The 20,121-nt window shown below is 37.8% G+C and overlaps 3 protein-coding genes across 3 annotated transcripts; 1 reads left to right on the forward strand and 2 right to left on the reverse strand.

Moving 5' to 3' along the window:
* Positions 1 to 2,523: 2,523 nt before the first annotated feature.
* LOC108876053 (dehydrogenase/reductase SDR family member 11-like) lies at positions 2,524 to 7,867 on the reverse strand. Its single transcript, XM_018665342.2, is given in 8 exon segments — positions 2,524 to 3,135; positions 3,275 to 3,340; positions 3,449 to 3,541; positions 3,726 to 3,852; positions 4,380 to 4,435; positions 4,437 to 4,475; positions 4,597 to 4,806; positions 7,568 to 7,867. Coding segments are annotated over 8 exon segments (765 nt in total). The 5' UTR covers positions 7,700 to 7,867; the 3' UTR covers positions 2,524 to 3,093.
* A 378-nt stretch (positions 7,868 to 8,245) lies between these two features.
* On the reverse strand, positions 8,246 to 12,049 carry LOC108875972 (dehydrogenase/reductase SDR family member 11-like). Its single transcript, XM_018665216.2, has 7 exons — positions 11,878 to 12,049; positions 9,869 to 10,078; positions 9,653 to 9,747; positions 9,001 to 9,127; positions 8,724 to 8,816; positions 8,550 to 8,615; positions 8,246 to 8,410 (listed from the first exon to the last, which is right to left on the reverse strand). Exons 1-7 carry the CDS (start codon positions 12,007 to 12,009, stop codon positions 8,369 to 8,371), a joined length of 765 nt encoding a protein of 254 aa, XP_018520732.1. The 5' UTR covers positions 12,010 to 12,049; the 3' UTR covers positions 8,246 to 8,368.
* Positions 12,050 to 13,486: 1,437 nt separating this feature from the next.
* ca4b (carbonic anhydrase IV b) lies at positions 13,487 to 17,547 on the forward strand. The gene is made up of 8 exons (XM_018665215.2): positions 13,487 to 13,620; positions 13,859 to 13,903; positions 14,007 to 14,171; positions 14,846 to 14,991; positions 15,133 to 15,225; positions 16,028 to 16,094; positions 16,316 to 16,479; positions 16,748 to 17,547. The coding sequence occupies exons 1-8, from the start codon at positions 13,563 to 13,565 to the stop codon at positions 16,931 to 16,933; spliced, it is 924 nt and encodes a 307-aa protein (XP_018520731.1). The 5' UTR covers positions 13,487 to 13,562; the 3' UTR covers positions 16,934 to 17,547.
* Positions 17,548 to 20,121: the final 2,574 nt, after the last annotated feature.

Raw genomic sequence — 20,121 nt, forward strand, 5'->3', positions numbered from 1 at the left:
ACCTGCAGCCACACACAAGAGGTGACTCTTTACAATGTCCAGTGTGTATTGGCCAGAGACACTGAGCTAAGTGCTTTGCCAACATTTGTGAATGTATACTATTGGCTCTGTGTAAATAGATGTTCATTAACATCAGAAAGACGGTGGGTGGTGGTCGGCAGTTGGCAGTGCCAAGCTAACCCTGGCTTTCCTCTGGACTGGAAATGGAGCAGGAACTACCCTGGTGGCTCTCTACAGGCAGAAACACAGAAGGAGATGAAAGCAGATCCTTTCTGCAGAACCTCCTCTGTTTTCTGCTATTCACTAACAGCACCTGCAGATTTTAAGGGAACAGCAGTGGTATATAATCCATACAGCCTTTACACTATACCTATAAAATTACTGTCTTCATGCTGCTGCAAATAGTTCATAATGTCAATACATTACTCCCTTTCTGTCACAAAGCAGTGTAAACTAACAATGTTTTTAGCGTGCTAACATGCAATGGTGGAGGCAGTGCTCTGATCCTTTTCTTGGGTAACAATACCAATACAATAATGTAAAAATCCTTCATAATAAGTAAGTACTCCTTTCAAAGTTCTACTTAAGTAAGAGTGCATAAGTATTACAAGCAAAATTTATCGAAGTAAAAATACTTGTTCTGCTCAGCAAAGGGATCCAGTGGACCATCCAGAGCCTCCATGGAGGAGTCAGTGCAGCATTGCTACATGGCAATGAGATCATTTCACACTGACAGCACACCACACACCGGCTGTGACTCAAATTATTTAGATTTTGCTTAATCAGACTAGAGGTGAGTTGTATCACAGTTAAAATTAAACTTGAGTGTATAATTATGACATATGTGCAGGCTGCAAAGCTGCTTTACTGTGCTTTAGTTTTCATTGTATTTTCATAGCAAATTAATGAGACCAAGGCACAGAAAGCACTTCTCATACTGAAATTCATCAGAAGTATTTCAGTGACATCTAGTGGACGTCAAAGGACATTTCCTGTGTGACCACCACTGTCACGTTTCACACGCTTTCATCAGTGCTAAAATATTGAGAAGTCCAACCAAATCCATCCATCCATTATCTATACTGCTTATCCGTTAAGGGTCGTGGGGTGTGTGTGGAGCCTCTCCCAGCTGTCATTGGGCGGGGTACACCCTGTACAGATTGCCAGTCCATCGCAGGACCAACACATATAGACAAACAACCATTCACATCTATTATATATTAATTTAGAGTTACCATTTAACCTAACGTGTATGTCTTTGGACTGTGGGAGGAAGCCTGAGTATCCAGAGAGAACCCACGCAGGCACAGGGAGCCAACCAAATCACTTCATCTAATTTACTCTCATTTGATTCTGTGCTGGATCTACGTCTAAGTCAGCTTTCCAAAATATCACATACAATGTATCAGTGCAAGTGAGCATTGTAATAGTTCATGAATTCCACCAGTGGCTGTTCCTCTGACCTCTGTCTTGTTGTAAGCGTTGCAGGACTCCTCTTCAGCACCCCACTCGTACTCCACATCACTGTAGGCCAAGTCTCCTGGACATCCTGGGAAGCTCGGTGAAGAAGGTGTAGCTCTCTCTCACTGGTATCTCTTACAATACTGTATCTTAAGTAGAAGACAATTTGTGAATGAATGCAAACAGACATCCAAGCTCAGAACCACATGTACGCAACTTCTTCCACCATATGAATTTCTTCCAAGGTTTGCCATCACTATCCAAAATAACAAAGTAAAAAATAAAAAAGACAACATTAAATCACCATCCATGTACACATAAATGAAATCTCAGACAATATGCATTCACAACATTCAAATACATTCACAATACAGCAACACCAAACACTGAGGTTTAACTAAACAAATAAATAACCTGGCAAAAACATAAAACACTTTAAGTGTATGGATTCATTAGGTGCAAAAAGAGATCTGAGTTTGAGCCGTACAAACTGAGCTTCCATCTCTTGTGTTTGGTTCAAATTTTTCATACAGTCAGTAGATTTCAATTATTTGTCTTTTGGCTCTGTTTTACGTGACTGCAGTCACATCCTCATGATGTTTAATAAGTTACGTTTCCTGTTACAGACTTTATGGTTATTATTACCATGCTGGAAAAAGGACTGGAAAAAAAACTGTTGGTCAAAACAGGAAAAATTCTGCTGTGCAGTATAAAAGAGACCACACCTGAACCATAAAGCACCTGAAATAGCTAAGAGCCCTGCCCCATACACAAACATGAAAATGGACAGAGTCTTAAAGAAACAGTTTGTCATCCAGACAAGCTATAGCACTCAAGCAAAAGTAAACAGTACATTTTACTGATAGTGATACAAAACACCCAACCATATGCCTGTTACTGGAAGGAAACCTCTTATCTACAGGTGAGACAATCACTTAATGACCACAGACCAAACCTCTGTGTATGCTGTGACATGTGGCTATACACTGTCTTTGCTCATAGTGAATGAATGGCAAACACTTATACAAGTGAGACACAAGCATGACACCGTCAGAGCTGCTGTTGGGTATGGAAACTTGAAATATTTAATTTTTATCAGCTTTAGCTTTAACAGACAAACAAAACCAACTAGTACACGAGAAAGTCTTTAGCCACAAGTAACAGCTGAGTCTGGAGGAAACTTCCTCGGTTTTGCAGATATTTGGTTGTAAACCAAAGTATTTGGCAAAGTTTGAAGATGATCCTACATGAAAAGTCAAGCCAAAATCAGTAGAACTCTGAAGGTATGGTAATCCCTCTGATAGTTGTTATTTCAGTGAGGACCAAAGTGGTGGACCATTCCACAGAGCCATGCTGTAGCATGGCTAAAAAAATATTATTACACCAAATGCAGTTCACATTTAATCCCTGAACAAGTCCATAATTCCCCCTCAGCTGCAGGGTGACTAGAGCATACTACTATCTGATCTCCAACATTTAAACAGCAGGATATATTTGACTAATTTTTGTACTATAGCTTTCAATTTTAAAGTTAATACAGTGTCATATTAAGCAATTAGATTCACAAATGTCATAAACCAGTCAGATGGAGAATTTCTTAGTGCAATAAATCAGCTGTCACATGGTGCAACACTACACCAACTGCTCCACAGGTCGCATCTGAACGTCTCCAATCTGAAAGAAAAGATATGTGAAGGTTATCTCAGTATGGGAAAACTACTGATATTTCAACAATAAAAGAGCAAAGGTTGAAAACGTGATAAGTTACTATAGAAAACAACAAAATATGTACATGAGATAGGAAATCACATACCTGCACGTGGGGAGGGGCACTTAGGACGTATGTAACAGCATCCGCAACATCGATTGCTTGCAAAGGCTACAGAAGTGAAAAGTCAAATAATATGTACTGCTATAATGGTTTAGATACTTTCAATCCAGTAATTAGATTAAAAATATTCTATGAATGTAGTTGTGATATTTTCACCTTATATTTAGAGTACACAACAGCAGCTTTTTCAGGATCATCTTTTAAGAGACGTGCAGCAAATTCTGTCTCTACTAAACCAGGAGAAATACACTGCAAGAAGAAAATCAAAACCATATTGTGAATCTTTTAAGGATCATAATGCAGCAAAATTCATAATTCTGTCTCATACAAAGCACTTTGAACTGCTTTCTTGCTAAAAGAGTACTATATAAATAAATTTGCCTTGCCTTGAAAGCATTTTTTTAAATGCAGACAGACAGTGATGAGGTCTTACTGTGGCTCTGATGTGGGTGTTGGCCTCTCGCAGCTCCTGTCTCAGGCCCTCTGTCAAGGCCGTCACAGCGTACTTGGTGGCACAGTAGAAATGTGAAGAACCAGGAGGGACACGATGTCCGCTCATGCTGCAACAGAAGAAGATGTACAACTTGTAGGAAACCATGTCAGCACCAGCATTCACCTACACTACATGTACTGATCTCAGTCCATGAAAGTTCAATTGTCAGTTGTTGTTTGAAAGCCACATTTCTCTGAGTGAAGCAAGAAAACAGTGTCCTACAAAACTCTATTGGGTCAAAGGCTTCAAAAATTTCTCAACTAACCAGATAGTTTTGGTTTAACAGTTCTCATTTTTGTCCAATATTTTTTGGTTATTTTACCAGACTAATATGCTAATGGTCATGACTGACTGTGTGGTGAAGTTACACCATTGGTTGGCCAGTCGAATGTTGGAGTTTCCCCCTTTGGCTTTTACTCTTTCAAAATGAACTTGCACAAACAGGTTTTATTACATCATTGTGTTGTCACAAACAATTAATTTATAAACCTGCAATTAAACAATTAGTTTTCTAATTGTGGGCTTGAAATATTAAATCAACAGAACTTCACAAGCACAGCCATCACTGTACATCATCAGTAAATAAAACTGTACCTGTTTATGTGTATGATGTGGCCATCATCAACATTTCTTTCTTTCATTGACTGATATCGCTTCACGTGTGCATATTGACAAGGCAACAACGTTCACCTGCAAGGCACCGAGCAGAACAGTCAGAAGTTAAGAAAAAGTCTCACATTAATAAAATAAAACATGTGTTTAACTACATGTGTTATATTTCATTTCTAAAATAAAAACACTAAGCTCTTACATCCAGCATGTTCCTCCAGCCACTGGTTTTGCCATTTAACAGTGAGTCTGGATGAGCCAGGCCGGCATTGTTGATGCACACATCCACACCTTTGTGCTGCGCTTTGATGACAGAGAACATGGATAGAATCTCCTCTTCATTGCTCAGATCACACTTGTAAGGCACCAAAACACCACTGTGGCCTGCAGTTTGACACTCAGCTGCCAGTTTCTGAAATCAAAACCAAACCAGATGTTAGACATTCTGCTTTATATTATACAACAAGTAGTTCTGACCGAGCAATCTGATTGGTCCACAAGACATTTAGAATGTGCTCAAATCAGCATGACAGCACGCCTTACTCATCACTAAAAATATTACTCCGCCATATACATTTTAGGGTCAGTGACAAATAAGGGTTGTCCACAGGACAATTTTAAAAATCTTTTAAAATCATGTTTTGAAAGCATGCCTTGGGTTTGTTAAAATGTATATTTTGTGTTCATGTTGGTTTTATGTCATTTGAAATGACATTTACAACATTTTTAACAAAAGGAAAGAATACACCTGAAAATGTCAAATGGTGTAACCGCAACAAAATGAAGAATACTGAATATTTTATACATCTAAAGTGTTTGTATGTGTACTCATAAAAGTAATTATTTGATTTTAAAATACCACATGTCAATGGATTTTATTGGGATAATCTGTAAATTTAAATTTCAGCTGTTTTCACAGTACTGAGGTCAACACAAGGCTGAAATGGACTCTCAGGCTTTCTCAATAATTTTTGACAAATTATTTAAAAATTGTGGAAAAACACATTATTACATTGCAATAGAGAATATTATTCATTCCACAATAACTGAGCTGCATATTTTTATATTTTTAAGAGAAATTCTGGTTACTCCACTTGACGCCAAGTGGTTACACCAATTGACAATACGACGCCATTGTTTCTTGAAGAAATTGACCAAGAAAACCAAGAATGACAGTCAACAAGGTCATCTGAACTGAACTTACTGAAGTAAGAGAGAGCGAGTGGGTGTGGGGGATGTGGGATGTGGGAGAAACCTGACTGTCTAGAAAACTATTTAAATGTGACAACTCAGAATTTTCAATCCTCCTTCCTGAGTTTTGAATGACGTGAATTCAAAGGCTCTGGCTCTGAGATTATGTGCAGCACATCGGACTCATAATAGAATCTGAGGTCAGGTGGATGAGGCCAGGTGAAGACAGTTGGATAATAGCACTTGCAGATACCAGGTCTCGCACAGAAACAAGAAAGTTCCCTCCACTGAATCACAGATGGCTCTTCAGAGGTCACTTGGTGACTTGGTCACTTTCACTGTACCCTTCACAGCAGGGACATTCGTTGGCACTGATTCATCATACTTTGCAAATGGTTTCCTCAGATATCCAGTAGCATTTTATGTTAGACGACTGAACTTTCAGTAAGTTCTTCTGCCGTTTGAAAATCAGTGCCTCTTCAGATGGCTGTATCCGCCATATGCTTTACAGCCCCACCCACTCCATCAGGAGCTCCTTTGCCATGCACTTTCTCACTGAAGTTCCAAGTGACCCTCTTGAAACCACTCAGGAAAGGCACTGTGCTGAGCAGGAAAAAGTTTTTCTTGTTTCTGTATTGGGTCACTGGTCCATCACTGATAACGATAATGTCCACAGATTGTGGAGTTAAGTCAAGAACATAACATTTCTCTTATAATTTATTGGCGTTTTAGGCCTTTTACAGTTATTTTCATGTTCAGAAATTGTGCATAAGTAACTTATTCATGTTGCACCTTTAATCAGCATAATAAACTGCTGATATTTAAAAGAACAGGCCTCTAACGGAAAGGTTTGTACTAGAAGTCAAGTGGTGTAACCGGTTACACCACTTGACATTTCAACTTAAGATCAAATTTCTCAGGAATTATCATAGACACCTATGGAAGAACATGTCTTTGATCTGAACAATTCAAACATAATTTTTAAAGTAAATACTCATTTTTACAAATATCATGAATTTTAAATATTTTTCTGAGGTCATACCATTTGACATGTGGTGTACATGTCAAATGGTAATTGTTGGTAATAGTCGTATAATCGCAAGATTACACTCGAGGGTGTCCTTTAACGTCATTTGAGCAAAGCGCCTCGGCTTTCTCCATCAACTGTGCCGGTGACACAGCGCTATAACTTAAAATTCATGTAAAAGGTTTGCGGTTGCAGAAGCCTGACATTTGTGTGAGCAAATAAATGCAGCGTCTTTGTTGTAATGTGATTGATAAAAGTAAGCATTTATTTGTGCAGTAGGCTATTGATTTAGTTCGGTCAATTCCAAGATCTCGATTAAAGCATTAACGTCAGCTCAGAGTTCACTCATCTGGGACTAGAAAATCATTTCTGTTGCTAGGTCGTTACTGAGGGTCTGATTATTTGCCGTAGTGGTAAACTCGATTCCATTACACACAGGAGTCCACTGACGTGACTGATTGTGTTCCAGTTAATAGTCAGATCCCGTGTATTTACCTGGAAACGGGAAAAACACTTGCCAAACCCTTTTAATTTTGAGAGCAAATTGCTCCTCAACATGAACAGATTTTGATTATACATTTTACTTTGTTGGTAATAGTTGTATAATCGCAATATTAAACTCAAACATCACTGACGTGCTCAAATGACGTTAAAGCACACCCTCTCTAGGTTAATATTGCTTAAATAAAGCAGGATTGTCCTATTAGGTTCTTCATATGTAACAAAAGTGGTGCATTGTTGTTCATTTATGCTACAGAACACCTCCTGCGAAAGTTACTTTCACTTCAAGTTACCTTACTTTCACTTTGTTGTTTTCCATCGACAGACGCTTTGTTTTGGACGTTTAGCTAGCTAACATACATACAGCTAGCATCACACAATCTGAACTAAAGTTGTACTGTTACTGATTAAATCCACTAATATGCAGATATAAAGTTTTAATTTCAGAGCAAACCTGTATTTTTTCGACGTCCCTGGCACAGCCCATCACTTTCATACCGTGTCGGACCAGCTCCTTTGCTATGGCCGCACCGATCCCGACCGAGGCTCCCGTCACCAGAGCCACTCTGCCCTTCCAGCGCTCCATCACAACACACCGGTACCCTGCTTTAAAATACAAAACCCTCAATGTAAAGAGGAGCGTGAGTTTGGCAGCACAACCAAATCCCTGAGCCCCTTCAGTGGGATAGTTGCGAACGCTGGATGCGTTTCAAGCCCGCTAACGTCCAACACGTCACTGTGCCGCATTCACTGTAACACCGAATTGCAGGAATTCATAACAGCACATAGATCGCTCCGCAGATTGTTGCAATATGATGAACAACCATCAGACTGTGAGGGGATGTATTTTCAACAACCAATACAAACATATTTTACTCATTTTTGTATTCACTGATAGAAATGTGAAGATTTTAAAGAATATTTTTATATTAATATTTGTGTATTCTTATGGTTTATATTGCATGTATGTTTTTGACTATACACTGTTATTTGTTGTCATTAGTGAACCCCTGTTTTATGTGTGTGTTTTATCTGGCTACAAGTCTAATTTCCTTCTGTGTAATAATAAAGCTGACGGGCAACAAATTTCATCTTCAAATCAGACATTTAATTCTGTTAGTGCAAAATTAAAGCATGAGCTTTAAAAGCTAAAGTTAATACAGTGTCATATTAAGCAATTAGATTCACAAATGTCATAAACCAGTCAGATGGAGAATTTCTTAGTGCAATAAATCAGCTGTCACATGGTGCAACACTACACCAACTGCTCCACAGGTCGCATCTGAACGTCTCCAATCTGAAAGAAAAGATATGTGAAGGTTATCTCAGTATGGGAAAACTACTGATATTTCAACAATAAAAGAGCAAAGGTTGAAAACGTGATAAGTTACTATAGAAAACAACAAAATATGTACATGAGAGAGGAAATCACATACCTGCACGTGGGGAGGGGCACTTAGGACGTATGTAACAGCATCCGCAACATTGATTGCTTGCAAAGGCTACAGAAGTGAAAAGTCAAATAATATGTACTGCTATAATGGTTTAGATACTTTCAATCCAGTAATTAGATTAAAAATATTCTATGAATGTAGTTGTGATATTTTCACCTTATATTTAGAGTACACAACAGCAGCTTTTTCAGGATCATCTTTTAAGAGACGTGCAGCAAATTCTGTCTCTACTAAACCAGGAGAAATACACTGCAAGAAGAAAATCAAAACCATATTGTGAATCTTTTAAGGATCATAATGCAGCAAAATTCATAATTCTGTCTCATACAAAGCACTTTGAACTGCTTTCTTGCTAAAAGAGTACTATATAAATAAATTTGCTTTGCCTTGAAAGCATTTTTTTAAACGCAGACAGACAGTGATGAGGTCTTACTGTGGCTCTGATGTGGGTGTTGGCCTCTCGCAGCTCCTGTCTCAGGCCCTCTGTCAAGGCCGTCACAGCGTACTTGGTGGCACAGTAGAAATGTGAAGAACCAGGAGGGACACGATGTCCGCTCATGCTGCAACAGAAGAAGATGTACAACTTGTAGGAAACCATGTCAGCACCAGCATTCACCTACACTACATGTACTGATCTCAGTCCATGAAAGTTCAATTGTCAGTTGTTGTTTGAAAGCCACATTTCTGAGTGAAGCAAGAAAACAGTGTCCTACAAAACTCTATTGGGTCAAAGGCTTCAAAAATTTCTCAACTAACCAGATAGTTTTGGTTTAACAGTTCTCATTTTTGTCCAATATTTTTTGGTTATTTTACCAGACTAATATGCTAATGGTCATGACTGACTGTGTGGTGAAGTTACATCATTGGTTGGCCAGTCGAATGTTGGAGTTTCCCCCTTTGGCTTTTACTCTTTCAAAATGAACTTGCACAAACAGGTTTTATTACATCATTGTGTTGTCACAAACAATTAATTTATAAACCTGCAATTAAACAATTAGTTTTCTAATTGTGGGCTTGAAATATTAAATCAACAGAACTTCACAAGCACAGCCATCACTGTACATCATCAGTAAATAAAACTGTACCTGTTTATGTGTATGATGTGGCCATCATCAACATTTCTTTCTTTCATTGACTGATACGCTTCACGTGTGCATATTGACAAGGCAACAACGTTCACCTGCAAGGCACCGAGCAGAACAGTCAGAAGTTAAGAAAAAGTCTCACATTAATAAAATAAAACATGTGTTTAACTACATGTGTTATATTTCATTTCTAAAATAAAAACACTAAGCTCTTACATCCAGCATGTTCCTCCAGCCACTGGTTTTGCCATTTAACAGTGAGTCTGGATGAGCCAGGCCGGCGTTGTTGATGCACACATCCACACCTTTGTGCTGCGCTTTGATGACAGAGAACATGGATAGAATCTCCTCTTCATTGCTCAGATCACACTTGAAAGGCACCAAAACACCACTGTGGCCTGCAGTTTGACACTCAGCTGCCAGTTTCTGAAATCAAAACCAAACCAGATGTTAGACATTCTGCTTTGTAATCAACTTCTTCATAATCAACTAGTCTATAAAGTGTCAGAAAATATAAAAGAAAATCCATCCCAGTTTCTCTGAGTTCAAAGTAACGACTCCAGATTTCTTGTTTTGTCTGACCAACAGTTTACAACATGCATGAAAAGTGACATAGACAATGAATTGTATGTCAGCAATTATTTGTCTAACATTCAACTAATCAACAATTTATCATCAGTCATCACAGCTCTATTTTAAATAGGTTAAATAAAGATGTTTTTAGTTGTTCACAACTACCTGCCACCCCACCTGCCATTCAGAGGCTTCATTTTGACATGAACAAAAAACTGTTAATCTGTAGATTAGGGGGAAACCCTGCACAAGATAGAAAGAGGAAATTGTAAATACAGTACAGGGTTTTTACATTTCTGAATAAGGTGATGGAGTCATTTAAATCTCACTATAAAAACATAATATAGCGTCTTTAATCTGGGAGATAAACAAACCTACTTTTTTTTAGACATTTAAAAGGAATTTAAATGTGATGTCATGTGTAATGTCATGCTGATGTCAGGACCACTTACAGTAACACAGGCAAAGTTCCAGGAAACTGTTTAGCTGAGGTGAGGAAGTTACTCATGTTTTGCATTTTATCTTGATCTTTTTAGTTAGAAAAAGGCAGCTTAAACAAAAGCTACATTCATTCAGTTCATGACATTTTCTCTGTAAAATTCCATCCCTGCCTCTTGTCTTTCAAAGGTTAATGTTTTATTTCATAAAAGTTTTACAGTGTTAGCGGAGATGGTCTTTGTGTCAGGCAAGTGGCTGATCTCTGCTATAAAACACTGCACAAATTAACTTGCCTGTAACGACCTACAATAAGGTTTCTCAATTGAAAAAAATCTTTTTTCATTTTGACAAGTTAACAGCAAAGTTTGGCACATAAGAGGTTATTCTTACTTTTATGAAGCCTTGTAGTTTGTTTCCTCATGCTTTAACCTGTCATCACGAGACACATTGCTTAAAAAAAATCTATTGTACAGCTCATCCTCTGTATCTTCCAGATGACTGACTGACTGACGCAGTTGCAAATCATCTGTCTAACCCAGTTACTTTAGACATTAATGTTTAGTTTGTTTGTTGCCGCTTCCAAAAAAGCTTAAAGATTAACAGATAACAGGCAACAGAACTTTTAACAGCAGAAGAAGCATCCAGATCCTTTACTCAAGCACTATTGCCACAGTGTAAAAACACTGCAAATAAAAGTCTGCACTGAAAGTGTTCTGAAAAGTAAAAGTATGCAAGTATAAGCAGGAAAAAGCACTCAAAAGTATTAAATGGAGAAAAGTGCCAACCAAGATCAGAACATTAGTTTCTAAGCAACATTTTATTATGGTGCTGATTTTTAATCAGTTTGTACAGGACTGCAACTAATTAATTTCCTTGTAGGAATTTCTTGATTATCTGTTATCTTCCTGTATTTGTTGTAAAATTTCAGAAAATGGGACCATGAAATATTTAATATTTTCACCTCTACTTGTTGATACTGTTGGGCACAGTACTTTTGTTTGTAACAAAGCAGAAAATCTCCTTTAAAGTTCTCCATATGTTTTCACTCAACCTGGCGTTGAGTGACTGAAAATAAAATAAAAAAACATCAAGTGCATTTTCATTTACTCTCACTTGACGTTATCTTACTTTCACTTTAGTGTTTTCCATCGACAGACGGTTTGTTTTGGACATTTAAAATTATGCTGAGATTAAGTTTTAATTTCAGAGCAAAACTGTATTTTTTCGACGTCCCTGGCACAGCCCATCACTTTCATACCGTGTCGGACCAGCTCCTTTGCTATGGCCGCACCGATCCCGACCGAGGCTCCCGTCACCAGAGCCACTCTGCCCTTCCAGCGCTCCATCACAACACACCGGTACCCTGCATTTAAAATACGAAGCCCACAAGGTAAATGGGAGAGTGGGGCAGCGCAAATAAATTTCAAATCTCCTACATCACGGACAGATGTGAACGCTGCACGGTGGAAGGCGCTTACGTCCAATACGTCACTGTGCTGCATTCACTAACAGCGAACTGCTGGCAATTCGCAATGCACATAGATCACTTCACAGATAGCTGCAATGTGATGAAACAACCATCAGATATTGAGTGTGTCAAAGACAGAGTTTTGGGTCAATTAGATCTCATCCATTGACAGGTTATGAGAATATGGGTCATTGTGGGTCTTTAGTGTTTTGTTTTGTTTTATTTTAGTCTATGTATTTCACTGTATTTTTTTTTTTCAGTTAGTTTTTTTGATCATCTTGTGTCCCTAATTTCTCATCTCTTTACTCATTCTGGGTTTTTCTGTGGTCATTATCTGTCTCTTTGTGGTAACTGTGTGTCTTTTTTAGGCTCTGTGACTTTCAAGCAAGAAATATGTCTCTTCAGAGGCTCTTGCCCAGGGCCCACCTGACTTCTCAGCCCTCCAGACTTGTGTCTGGTTGGCCAGTTCAGTATTCCATCCAAACTGTGGTGACATATCACAGCAGTTCAGTATGCATACATACACAGAGTGTGCCCCAGTTATCCAATCAGAAGACCACAGCAATCAAACCAGTGAGTGAAGCATCTTAAGTGGACACAAAGCCTTACATTCAAAAGAATCAGAGAATTACACAAAGGACACAACTACTGCCAGTTCATTATAAATCTCACAATGTCATCATCTATGCAACATCTGTACCGCATCAGATCATCCGAAATAATCATAATCATAATCATAATGTCTATCTCATTATACATCTTTCAATACTATCAGGCATTTAACATTTCCACAACATCCATAATTTAGAAAATATAAAGATACTGATTATCTCCAAACAGTATTAATAAAGGAGTTAGATATGGACATAATACCACAGGCATACTTAAGGGATTTTCTTTTCTGTGTGTGTGTTTTTAAATGTTCAACTCCAGGGTGCCCTGCCAAGAGTATGAGACACTGTCCAGTACTTAGTTACTTTCTACCATTGAGCAAAACTAGAAGTAGCTGTACTTGTAGACTGGCAGTATCACTCATAAAAACAGCAGCAGTAACAGAATACAAAACCAACAGTAGCAATTGTAGATAAATTATCATCTATAATTTACTGATAACTCTACCTTCTAAGAAATCCTGAATGACATCCATTTTGCACCTGTAACAGTTTACAGTATGGGAGTCATTCTTCTCTCTGCACCATTCAGGCTGTGGTTTTTCAGGGCAAATCTTGTCCATTCATTATCTTGAGAATCTCAGTCGTCAGATATCAGTGTTTGCTATGTATTAGTGGTCATAAAACTGAGGCCTGCGCTGTGGGCGGGATTGATAGGTGGGCCTACCTGTCTTATAACAGGCTGGTTGAACCCTGTTTCTGGTGTCATCCTCCATAACGTTGAGTGCAGACGGACTCCGACAGATGCAGTACATTTACAATGTTGCTTTATGCTTTATTTTTGTTTGCATCTTCCATGAAGATTGTCTCAGGGGCAGGTACGTTCTCTAAGGAGTAAAAACAGATGATTGCTGATGATGAAAATTCTTTAAAAGTAGATAAATTTTAATAAAACGTTTTCAGTGTAAACAGGCATTTTTTTTGGGGATTTGAGTGTTTATTTTGTAAATAAGTTGCATTATATCACATATTATTTAACTAAGTAAAATAACTAACTAAAATAAATTGTTGATCACAAAGAGGACATTTCTTTCTAATAATTTTCTGTTGTTTTAGATTGGTGCTACCAGTCCCAGGTTACATGCAATCACACCTGCATAGGTAAGCCTGAAGACAAGCCACTGACACAGTTTAAATAAAAAGCAGAAAACATGTGGTAGTGGAGTTACTGGTTTTTTTTTTTCCCATCCTCCTGCTTTCACAGGTCCAGACGTATGGGGAGTGGTTTCTCAGCACTGCAGCGGCAGAGCTCAGTCTCCTGTTAACATTGTTACGAGGAGACTGCTACCAGATGAACGTCTCACTCCTTTTCACTTCATTGGCTATCAAGAGACTTTTCATGGTCACCTCATAAACAATGGTCACGCTGGTATGTCTTTGTGATAATTGAAGTTTTAATTGAAAAGACAACAAGCTACTGTGCCTCTGAGTGATTTAAATCAGCTGTACTAATGTCAACTGACTGTAAAATAGTCATAAGACAATTACCTCAGCCGTAAACCACTGGGATAATAGTCTGAGAGGCGGCAAAATAGATAATAATAGATAAAGACAAAAAGTTCTGCAGCCCTGCCTCCTCTGGTATAATAAAAATGACACTGCCAAAAATATTAAATGTGTAACAGAATGAAGAAGCTGCAAAACACTGATAAAAAAAATTGCACTGTAGTCAGATCTAAAAAGACCCTTTGTAATCAGGGAAGGATCACTGAACAGGCCTACCAGGGGCCCCTTGGCTTTGCCTGCGAAATGCAATGAATGGAAATTGACGATGATAATATATAAATCAAGCACAGAGAGATGCAAAAGATGACAAAGAGATGGAAAATGATCAAAAATAGATACGAAATTACTAAAACAAGACACATAATGACCAGAATGAGATGCAAAGTGACTTAAAATAAAACAACATATAGATGCAAAGCAACCAAGAAGAGGCACAGTCATAATGTTGTGTGTCTCTTTGAGTCTGGAAGTCGGGCTCTTATGCTGGATGGATGGGGAGCCATTTTTTGATTATTTCTTTTTTCCATTTTTTTTTAGTTCAATTGGATTTGCCCACCAGTATAAGGATCAGGGGAGGAAATCTGCCTGCAACGTACAAGGCACTTCAATTTCACCTGCACTGGGGCAAAGATGGAGGGCCGGGTTCTGAACACACGATTGATGGAGAACAATTTCCAGTGGAGGTATGAAATACAGGGATTGAAGTGTGTTATAATTTGGAAGGGTGATAAAGCCATTTTGTATGTTTTCACATAAATGAAGAATTAATTATTATTATACCTAAAAAAAAGGTAACATAACTTAATATTTTATGCCACCTACAGATGCACATTGTTCACATAAAAGAAGAATACGACTCTCTATCCCAGGCTGTAAGCGACCGCGCAGGTGTGGCTGTTCTTGGATTTTTATTTCAGGTGATATGATTTTATTATCTTACAGCAAAAAATATAAGAAATTAAATATGGGAGATCCAATATGAAACATTAAGATATTCTTCATATTGGAAACATGTATGCACACTGAATATGTTTGGCAAAAAACAAAATTACATACAACTGAATAAGACTGTTGGATTTCCACACAATGCCATAATGATAATTTGAATTAAAAAAGAACTCTTAAATTCTAAGGTGCAGCTTTGCTGAATGGAGATAACAGACTTATGACGGAATTTGTCCAGAGATGCCATCAAAAATTACACCCATTTTGACAATATCTGGAAAAAACAAATAAATGACCCAAGAACCATGCCTTGAGGTACACACACACACACAAATTAAAAATTAACAAAAGAAGCATTGTAAAACCAAGCATTTACTGGAATTTACAGCCTTCAGTTAAAAATAGATTTAAAATGGGAACTTTTTATGTTGTGATGACTGAAAAAACAATAAAACGTTAACAAGGTGAGTGTCTAAAGCCAAAACCAGTATATTCTATTCTTCGGCATAAAAAGGACAAGGTTTAGGATGTAAAACCTTCAATAAACTTTATTGATCTAACGCAATGAGAACTGCTTCTGTTGTTATGGCACCAAACACATCATCAATTTACCAGCCAAAACTGTTTATTTCTGCTTCAGTCAACAGTCCAACAATGAATACCCCTTAACAATTTAACCATCCGATTGAACTGCATCATAAACCATGTGTTCTTCCAAAAAAGTCATTTCTGCTTGCTAAGTAACTTGAACAACTTATTTTTGTCTAATTTCAGGAATCTGCATCTTCAAATAAGAAATTTGATCCCCTTATTAATGCTCTGAAATCCATCCCACAACCCAGTAAGTCATGTCAGCCTATTGTTCTAAATGTGCTGGTGATTGTTCCAGTGTCAGGCTAAAGTGCGATTGTTAGAGATAACACAATGTCGTAAAACACCTTTTCTTACATCCCAACAATAAATTGATTAGAACAATGAAGCTGTCACCTTGAACTTTTTTGTCATCTAATATTAGGTTTCTTGCTAAGCCTCATTGCCTTGTTAATCTTTTATAAAAACCAGCCAACAGCACCACACTGAAGGGCGTGTCCCTGGACATGTTCATTCCTCCTCAGGATAACATGACTAAGTACTTTCGCTATGATGGCTCTCTCACCACACCAAACTGTTCTGAAGCTGTCGTCTGGAGCCTGTTTGAAAGCACTATTCCTCTCAGCAGGGAACAGGTACTTATTTACAAAAATATTGTATCATTGACCCAGAGTCGATTAAGTATATTAAGTGAGTGTTTTGGGCAGACTTTATGTTTTTACTCCTCAAATGACGAACCTCTAAAAAAAATACCCCCAAACTGTCAAGTTTTCATGTGGATTTTCAAGTCTGAATTTTGAAAATGTCTGTTATTTCTGTACTGTACTGTACTATACTATAGAATTAGAGTTTTTATTACCCTGCAGAGTACATTTTTACCTATTTATTTTACCTTTGTTACAGCTTGCTGCATTCTCCCAGCTCCAGTTTTCTGATGGAGAGCAAATGGTCAAAACCTACAGACCAGTGCAGCCCTTGAATGGAAGGCAGGTGTATTACTCCGGAGGCCATGTTGCTCTGGCTAGCACCATGTTACTCATCATATCAGTGCTTGTGTCCAGTTCCTCGTTCCTGCACACAACAGTGTGAAAACTCTGATTAATTTACTCATATGAATAAATACTGTTGTCTATATGTGTACTGATGATCATCAAATGTAATGTAATGTATATTTAAAGGTAAATCATGTATGTGTGAATCTACTGTATGCACTGTGTGCGATGTTATGTTCAGGTACAAAGTGTCAAGCATTTTCTTTCTTTGTTCTATACAATATGTCACATAAAAATAGTATATTTAAGTTGGAAATTTACCTAATAATTTATGTCTTTCTTGATTTCTACAACAAACTGCACTGATTGGACTGATCAATCAATTGTTTTTACTACTTTTGATTGCAAAGTTACTGTGTGGGATGACCCAGTTTAACTTACAAAGTAGGCGGCTAATACTTGATATTGTTATACTGTCTCTTGTGATATGTTATCATGGTACATTTGATTTTGATACTGAGGTGATTCCTTCCTGTGATCTCCAGACACTTGAACTCTGAACTGTCCTTTTTTCCCCTAGCTCACCCTCTGGCCAGTTAATCACCTGAATGATGCCACAAAAGGTTCAGACTTTGGTACATGCTGTTTCACCTCAGCAGTTTGTAAAACATTGTGCAATCATTGAATAAATAAAGTACACGTTTAATTCCTGCTTGGTTTTCTTTTGAGCATGTCTGTGTCATTGTCATTGGAGTCACAGATAACAGCTGTTTATTGATATTATTTCATTAGAATATTTCAAGTTGTTAATTTGACATTCATTTAATAAATAGTGTCACTAGAATGGCACACACATACCTCCACTAAGGCCAAACAAACAGACACGGGTGAAAACATAACCTCCTTGGTGGAGGTAACTATCAATAATACACAGTTTATAATTGCTACGAGTCAGAGTTTTACATTAAGTCTTACACATTTGTATTCCCTTGGTCCCCCTTCATCCACCTACTCCCACCTCCCTCTTACTATGAGAACATTACACAGATTAAAATTAGAAAGTCACAAAAATCAGGTGAATCGCACATATTACTTTTAGAAAATGCTTTTTGATTGTTTTTATTTTCTTTTTGTTGCTTTTAATTTTGTTTGGAGTTATTTCAGTTATTTTCTGACATTATGCTCATTCTGCATTTTCTTGTTTTATTGACCAGGGATTATTATTATGATTCTAAATATTTGTTTAAGAGGATTAAAAACATTCACCTTTTAAACGTGATAACTATAAATGACTGTTTTATTAAGAAATTTGTCTCTGCTCCAGACTGGAGCTGGATTTTGTGAGTGTCACCTCCACTAACATCCACCAAGTGGCAGCACTGAGCAAGTCTGAATTACTTGACTACTCGGGTCATAGTTGCATACTGTACATAGAGTCTTTAAAAAAGTGCTCGAATATCCTCAAACTTTTTATTTCTGTCTTTAGGAGTCAAGGGGAGGTTTCATCTCTTAATGACTGACTTACCAAGAAACCCACAGCCATGATGTGATGAGAAAGTTTGATGTTTGGTTTGTCAGAAACAGGAACAAGGGCTTTCTGTGGTGTACTATTGTATATATGTAGACAGACAGTTGATATAGTCAGAGTTACCAGCTGCTGTCCGCAGTTATACCCTTTATAAACTTTAAAGGTACATGCACAGCTACTATTAAACACTAGCAGAAGAATGAGTCCCTGTCTGAGATCAATCATCACAGGTAAAATATAATTCAATCAGTCCTAAGCAGCGACCTGGGAGGATTATACCCACTGGTGTCATTAGATGCCGGGCTTGTTTTTGGCGCCCTGACACTATCTATATCGCCTTAAGTAGTCGAGGAGATCACTTTGGATATAATCCCATGTTGCACAGGAATAGATGTCTGATGCAAGCACAGCCTTTAGTGCAACAGTGCTGAGATAATCTGCAGGATGCACAGTCATGCCCGCTTGCTGCAGAGGTTCATTCCTTGACACAAAAAAGAAGAAATCACAATTTGTATGTGTGTGTGTGTGTGTGTGCATGTGTTGTTTGACTTGAAAAGGGTTTTCAGTACCTAACACCTGTGCAGAAAGTTGAACTTTTGTCAATTCCCGCATTTTTTTCACCTACTACATTACTATCTGCTAGTCTTTTCTTCTTTTTTTTTTCTCACAAGGACATCTTTTCTCGGTTTGTGCACGCCGCCCATCCCCCACTTCCTCTTATTTCTCTTGGTGTGACTCTGAGGTTTGGGTTGTCGTGACAACAGAGGACACAGGCCCCGTCTCTCTTCTATTTGCGAAGTTTCTGTTGTTGCAAGCATATTGCACATTTGCTGCTGGGATAGGGAAGAGCCTCACACCACCATCCCCCACCCACACCTTTTCAGAAATATGCAGGCGTGAATGAGTTCTCAGAAATATAAAAGAGATATGAAGCTCTTCCTGTAATCTATACAGAAGATTTTAAACTTTTGAATACTTGAATACATAATCCAAACATTCAACAGCTCCAGCATCTCTAACATGAGCTCACTCAATTTAGAAGCTTGTTGAAAAATATTTGAATGTTTCCTCTAATTTTTTTTATCATTATGTTGCTAATTCAGTCAATGCTTCATCGGTAAAAGATAATTGGTTCGCCTCCTCATACATTATTACTTGGATCAATATCTACTTACTTTGGTGTTTAGTGTATTTTTTTCAAAGCCGGTGTCTCCTCATAACTGTACTGCATGTCCTAATAAGGGATGAGCTCAGGCTTGGCAGCAGTGGTGCAGTCTGCCTGAAGTTAATGGGTGTGGGCTTTGAATTTGCATGTGTGTGTGAGTGTATGCGTATGTGTGTGTGTGCATTTGTGTGTAGATGTGAACAGTAACTGAGTACACTTCTTAAACTATAAGTTAAGTTCTAAGGTATTTGTACTTTGAGTATTTCTATGTTGTGAAACTTTTCCACTGTACCATATTTATCTTGTGGCTATGAGACTGTGCATACATGTATATATATATATATATATATATATATATATACGTAAAACCATGAAATATGTACTGGTAGAAGCAATCCTCAAAAGTATGTGAAGTAGTTGGACCTACAACCACCTGTAGCAGCAACAGGTTCATACATACAATACATTTAAAACAACAACAAAAATAATTTTACATTTTTACAATGAATAATACTATTACTTTAAATAAGGAGACATGTTCACAATGACATATTTCAAATACTGTTCCCACCACTGTGTGTGTGTATGCATG

This window comes from Lates calcarifer, linkage group LG21 (genome assembly GCF_001640805.2).
Source record: "Lates calcarifer isolate ASB-BC8 linkage group LG21, TLL_Latcal_v3, whole genome shotgun sequence".
NCBI lineage: Eukaryota > Metazoa > Chordata > Actinopteri > Centropomidae > Lates > Lates calcarifer.

Bases quoted from the DNA above. Each gene is read 5' to 3' on its own strand.
- LOC108875972 (XM_018665216.2), bottom strand. From the start codon at position 12,009: ATGGAGCGCTGGAAGGGCAGAGTGGCTCTGGTGACGGGAGCCTCGGTC. The intron at 9,128-9,652 runs GTACAGTTTTAT...CTTCTGTTGCAG, and splicing joins CACATCATACACATAAACAG to CATGAGCGGACATCGTGTCC. The intron at 8,817-9,000 runs GTAAGACCTCAT...TTCTTCTTGCAG, and splicing joins ACACCCACATCAGAGCCACA to TGTATTTCTCCTGGTTTAGT.
- ca4b (XM_018665215.2), top strand. From the start codon at position 13,563: ATGTTGCTTTATGCTTTATTTTTGTTTGCATCTTCCATGAAGATTGTC. The intron at 14,992-15,132 runs GTATGAAATACA...TGCCACCTACAG, and splicing joins GAGAACAATTTCCAGTGGAG to ATGCACATTGTTCACATAAA. The intron at 16,095-16,315 runs GTAAGTCATGTC...TATAAAAACCAG, and splicing joins GAAATCCATCCCACAACCCA to CCAACAGCACCACACTGAAG.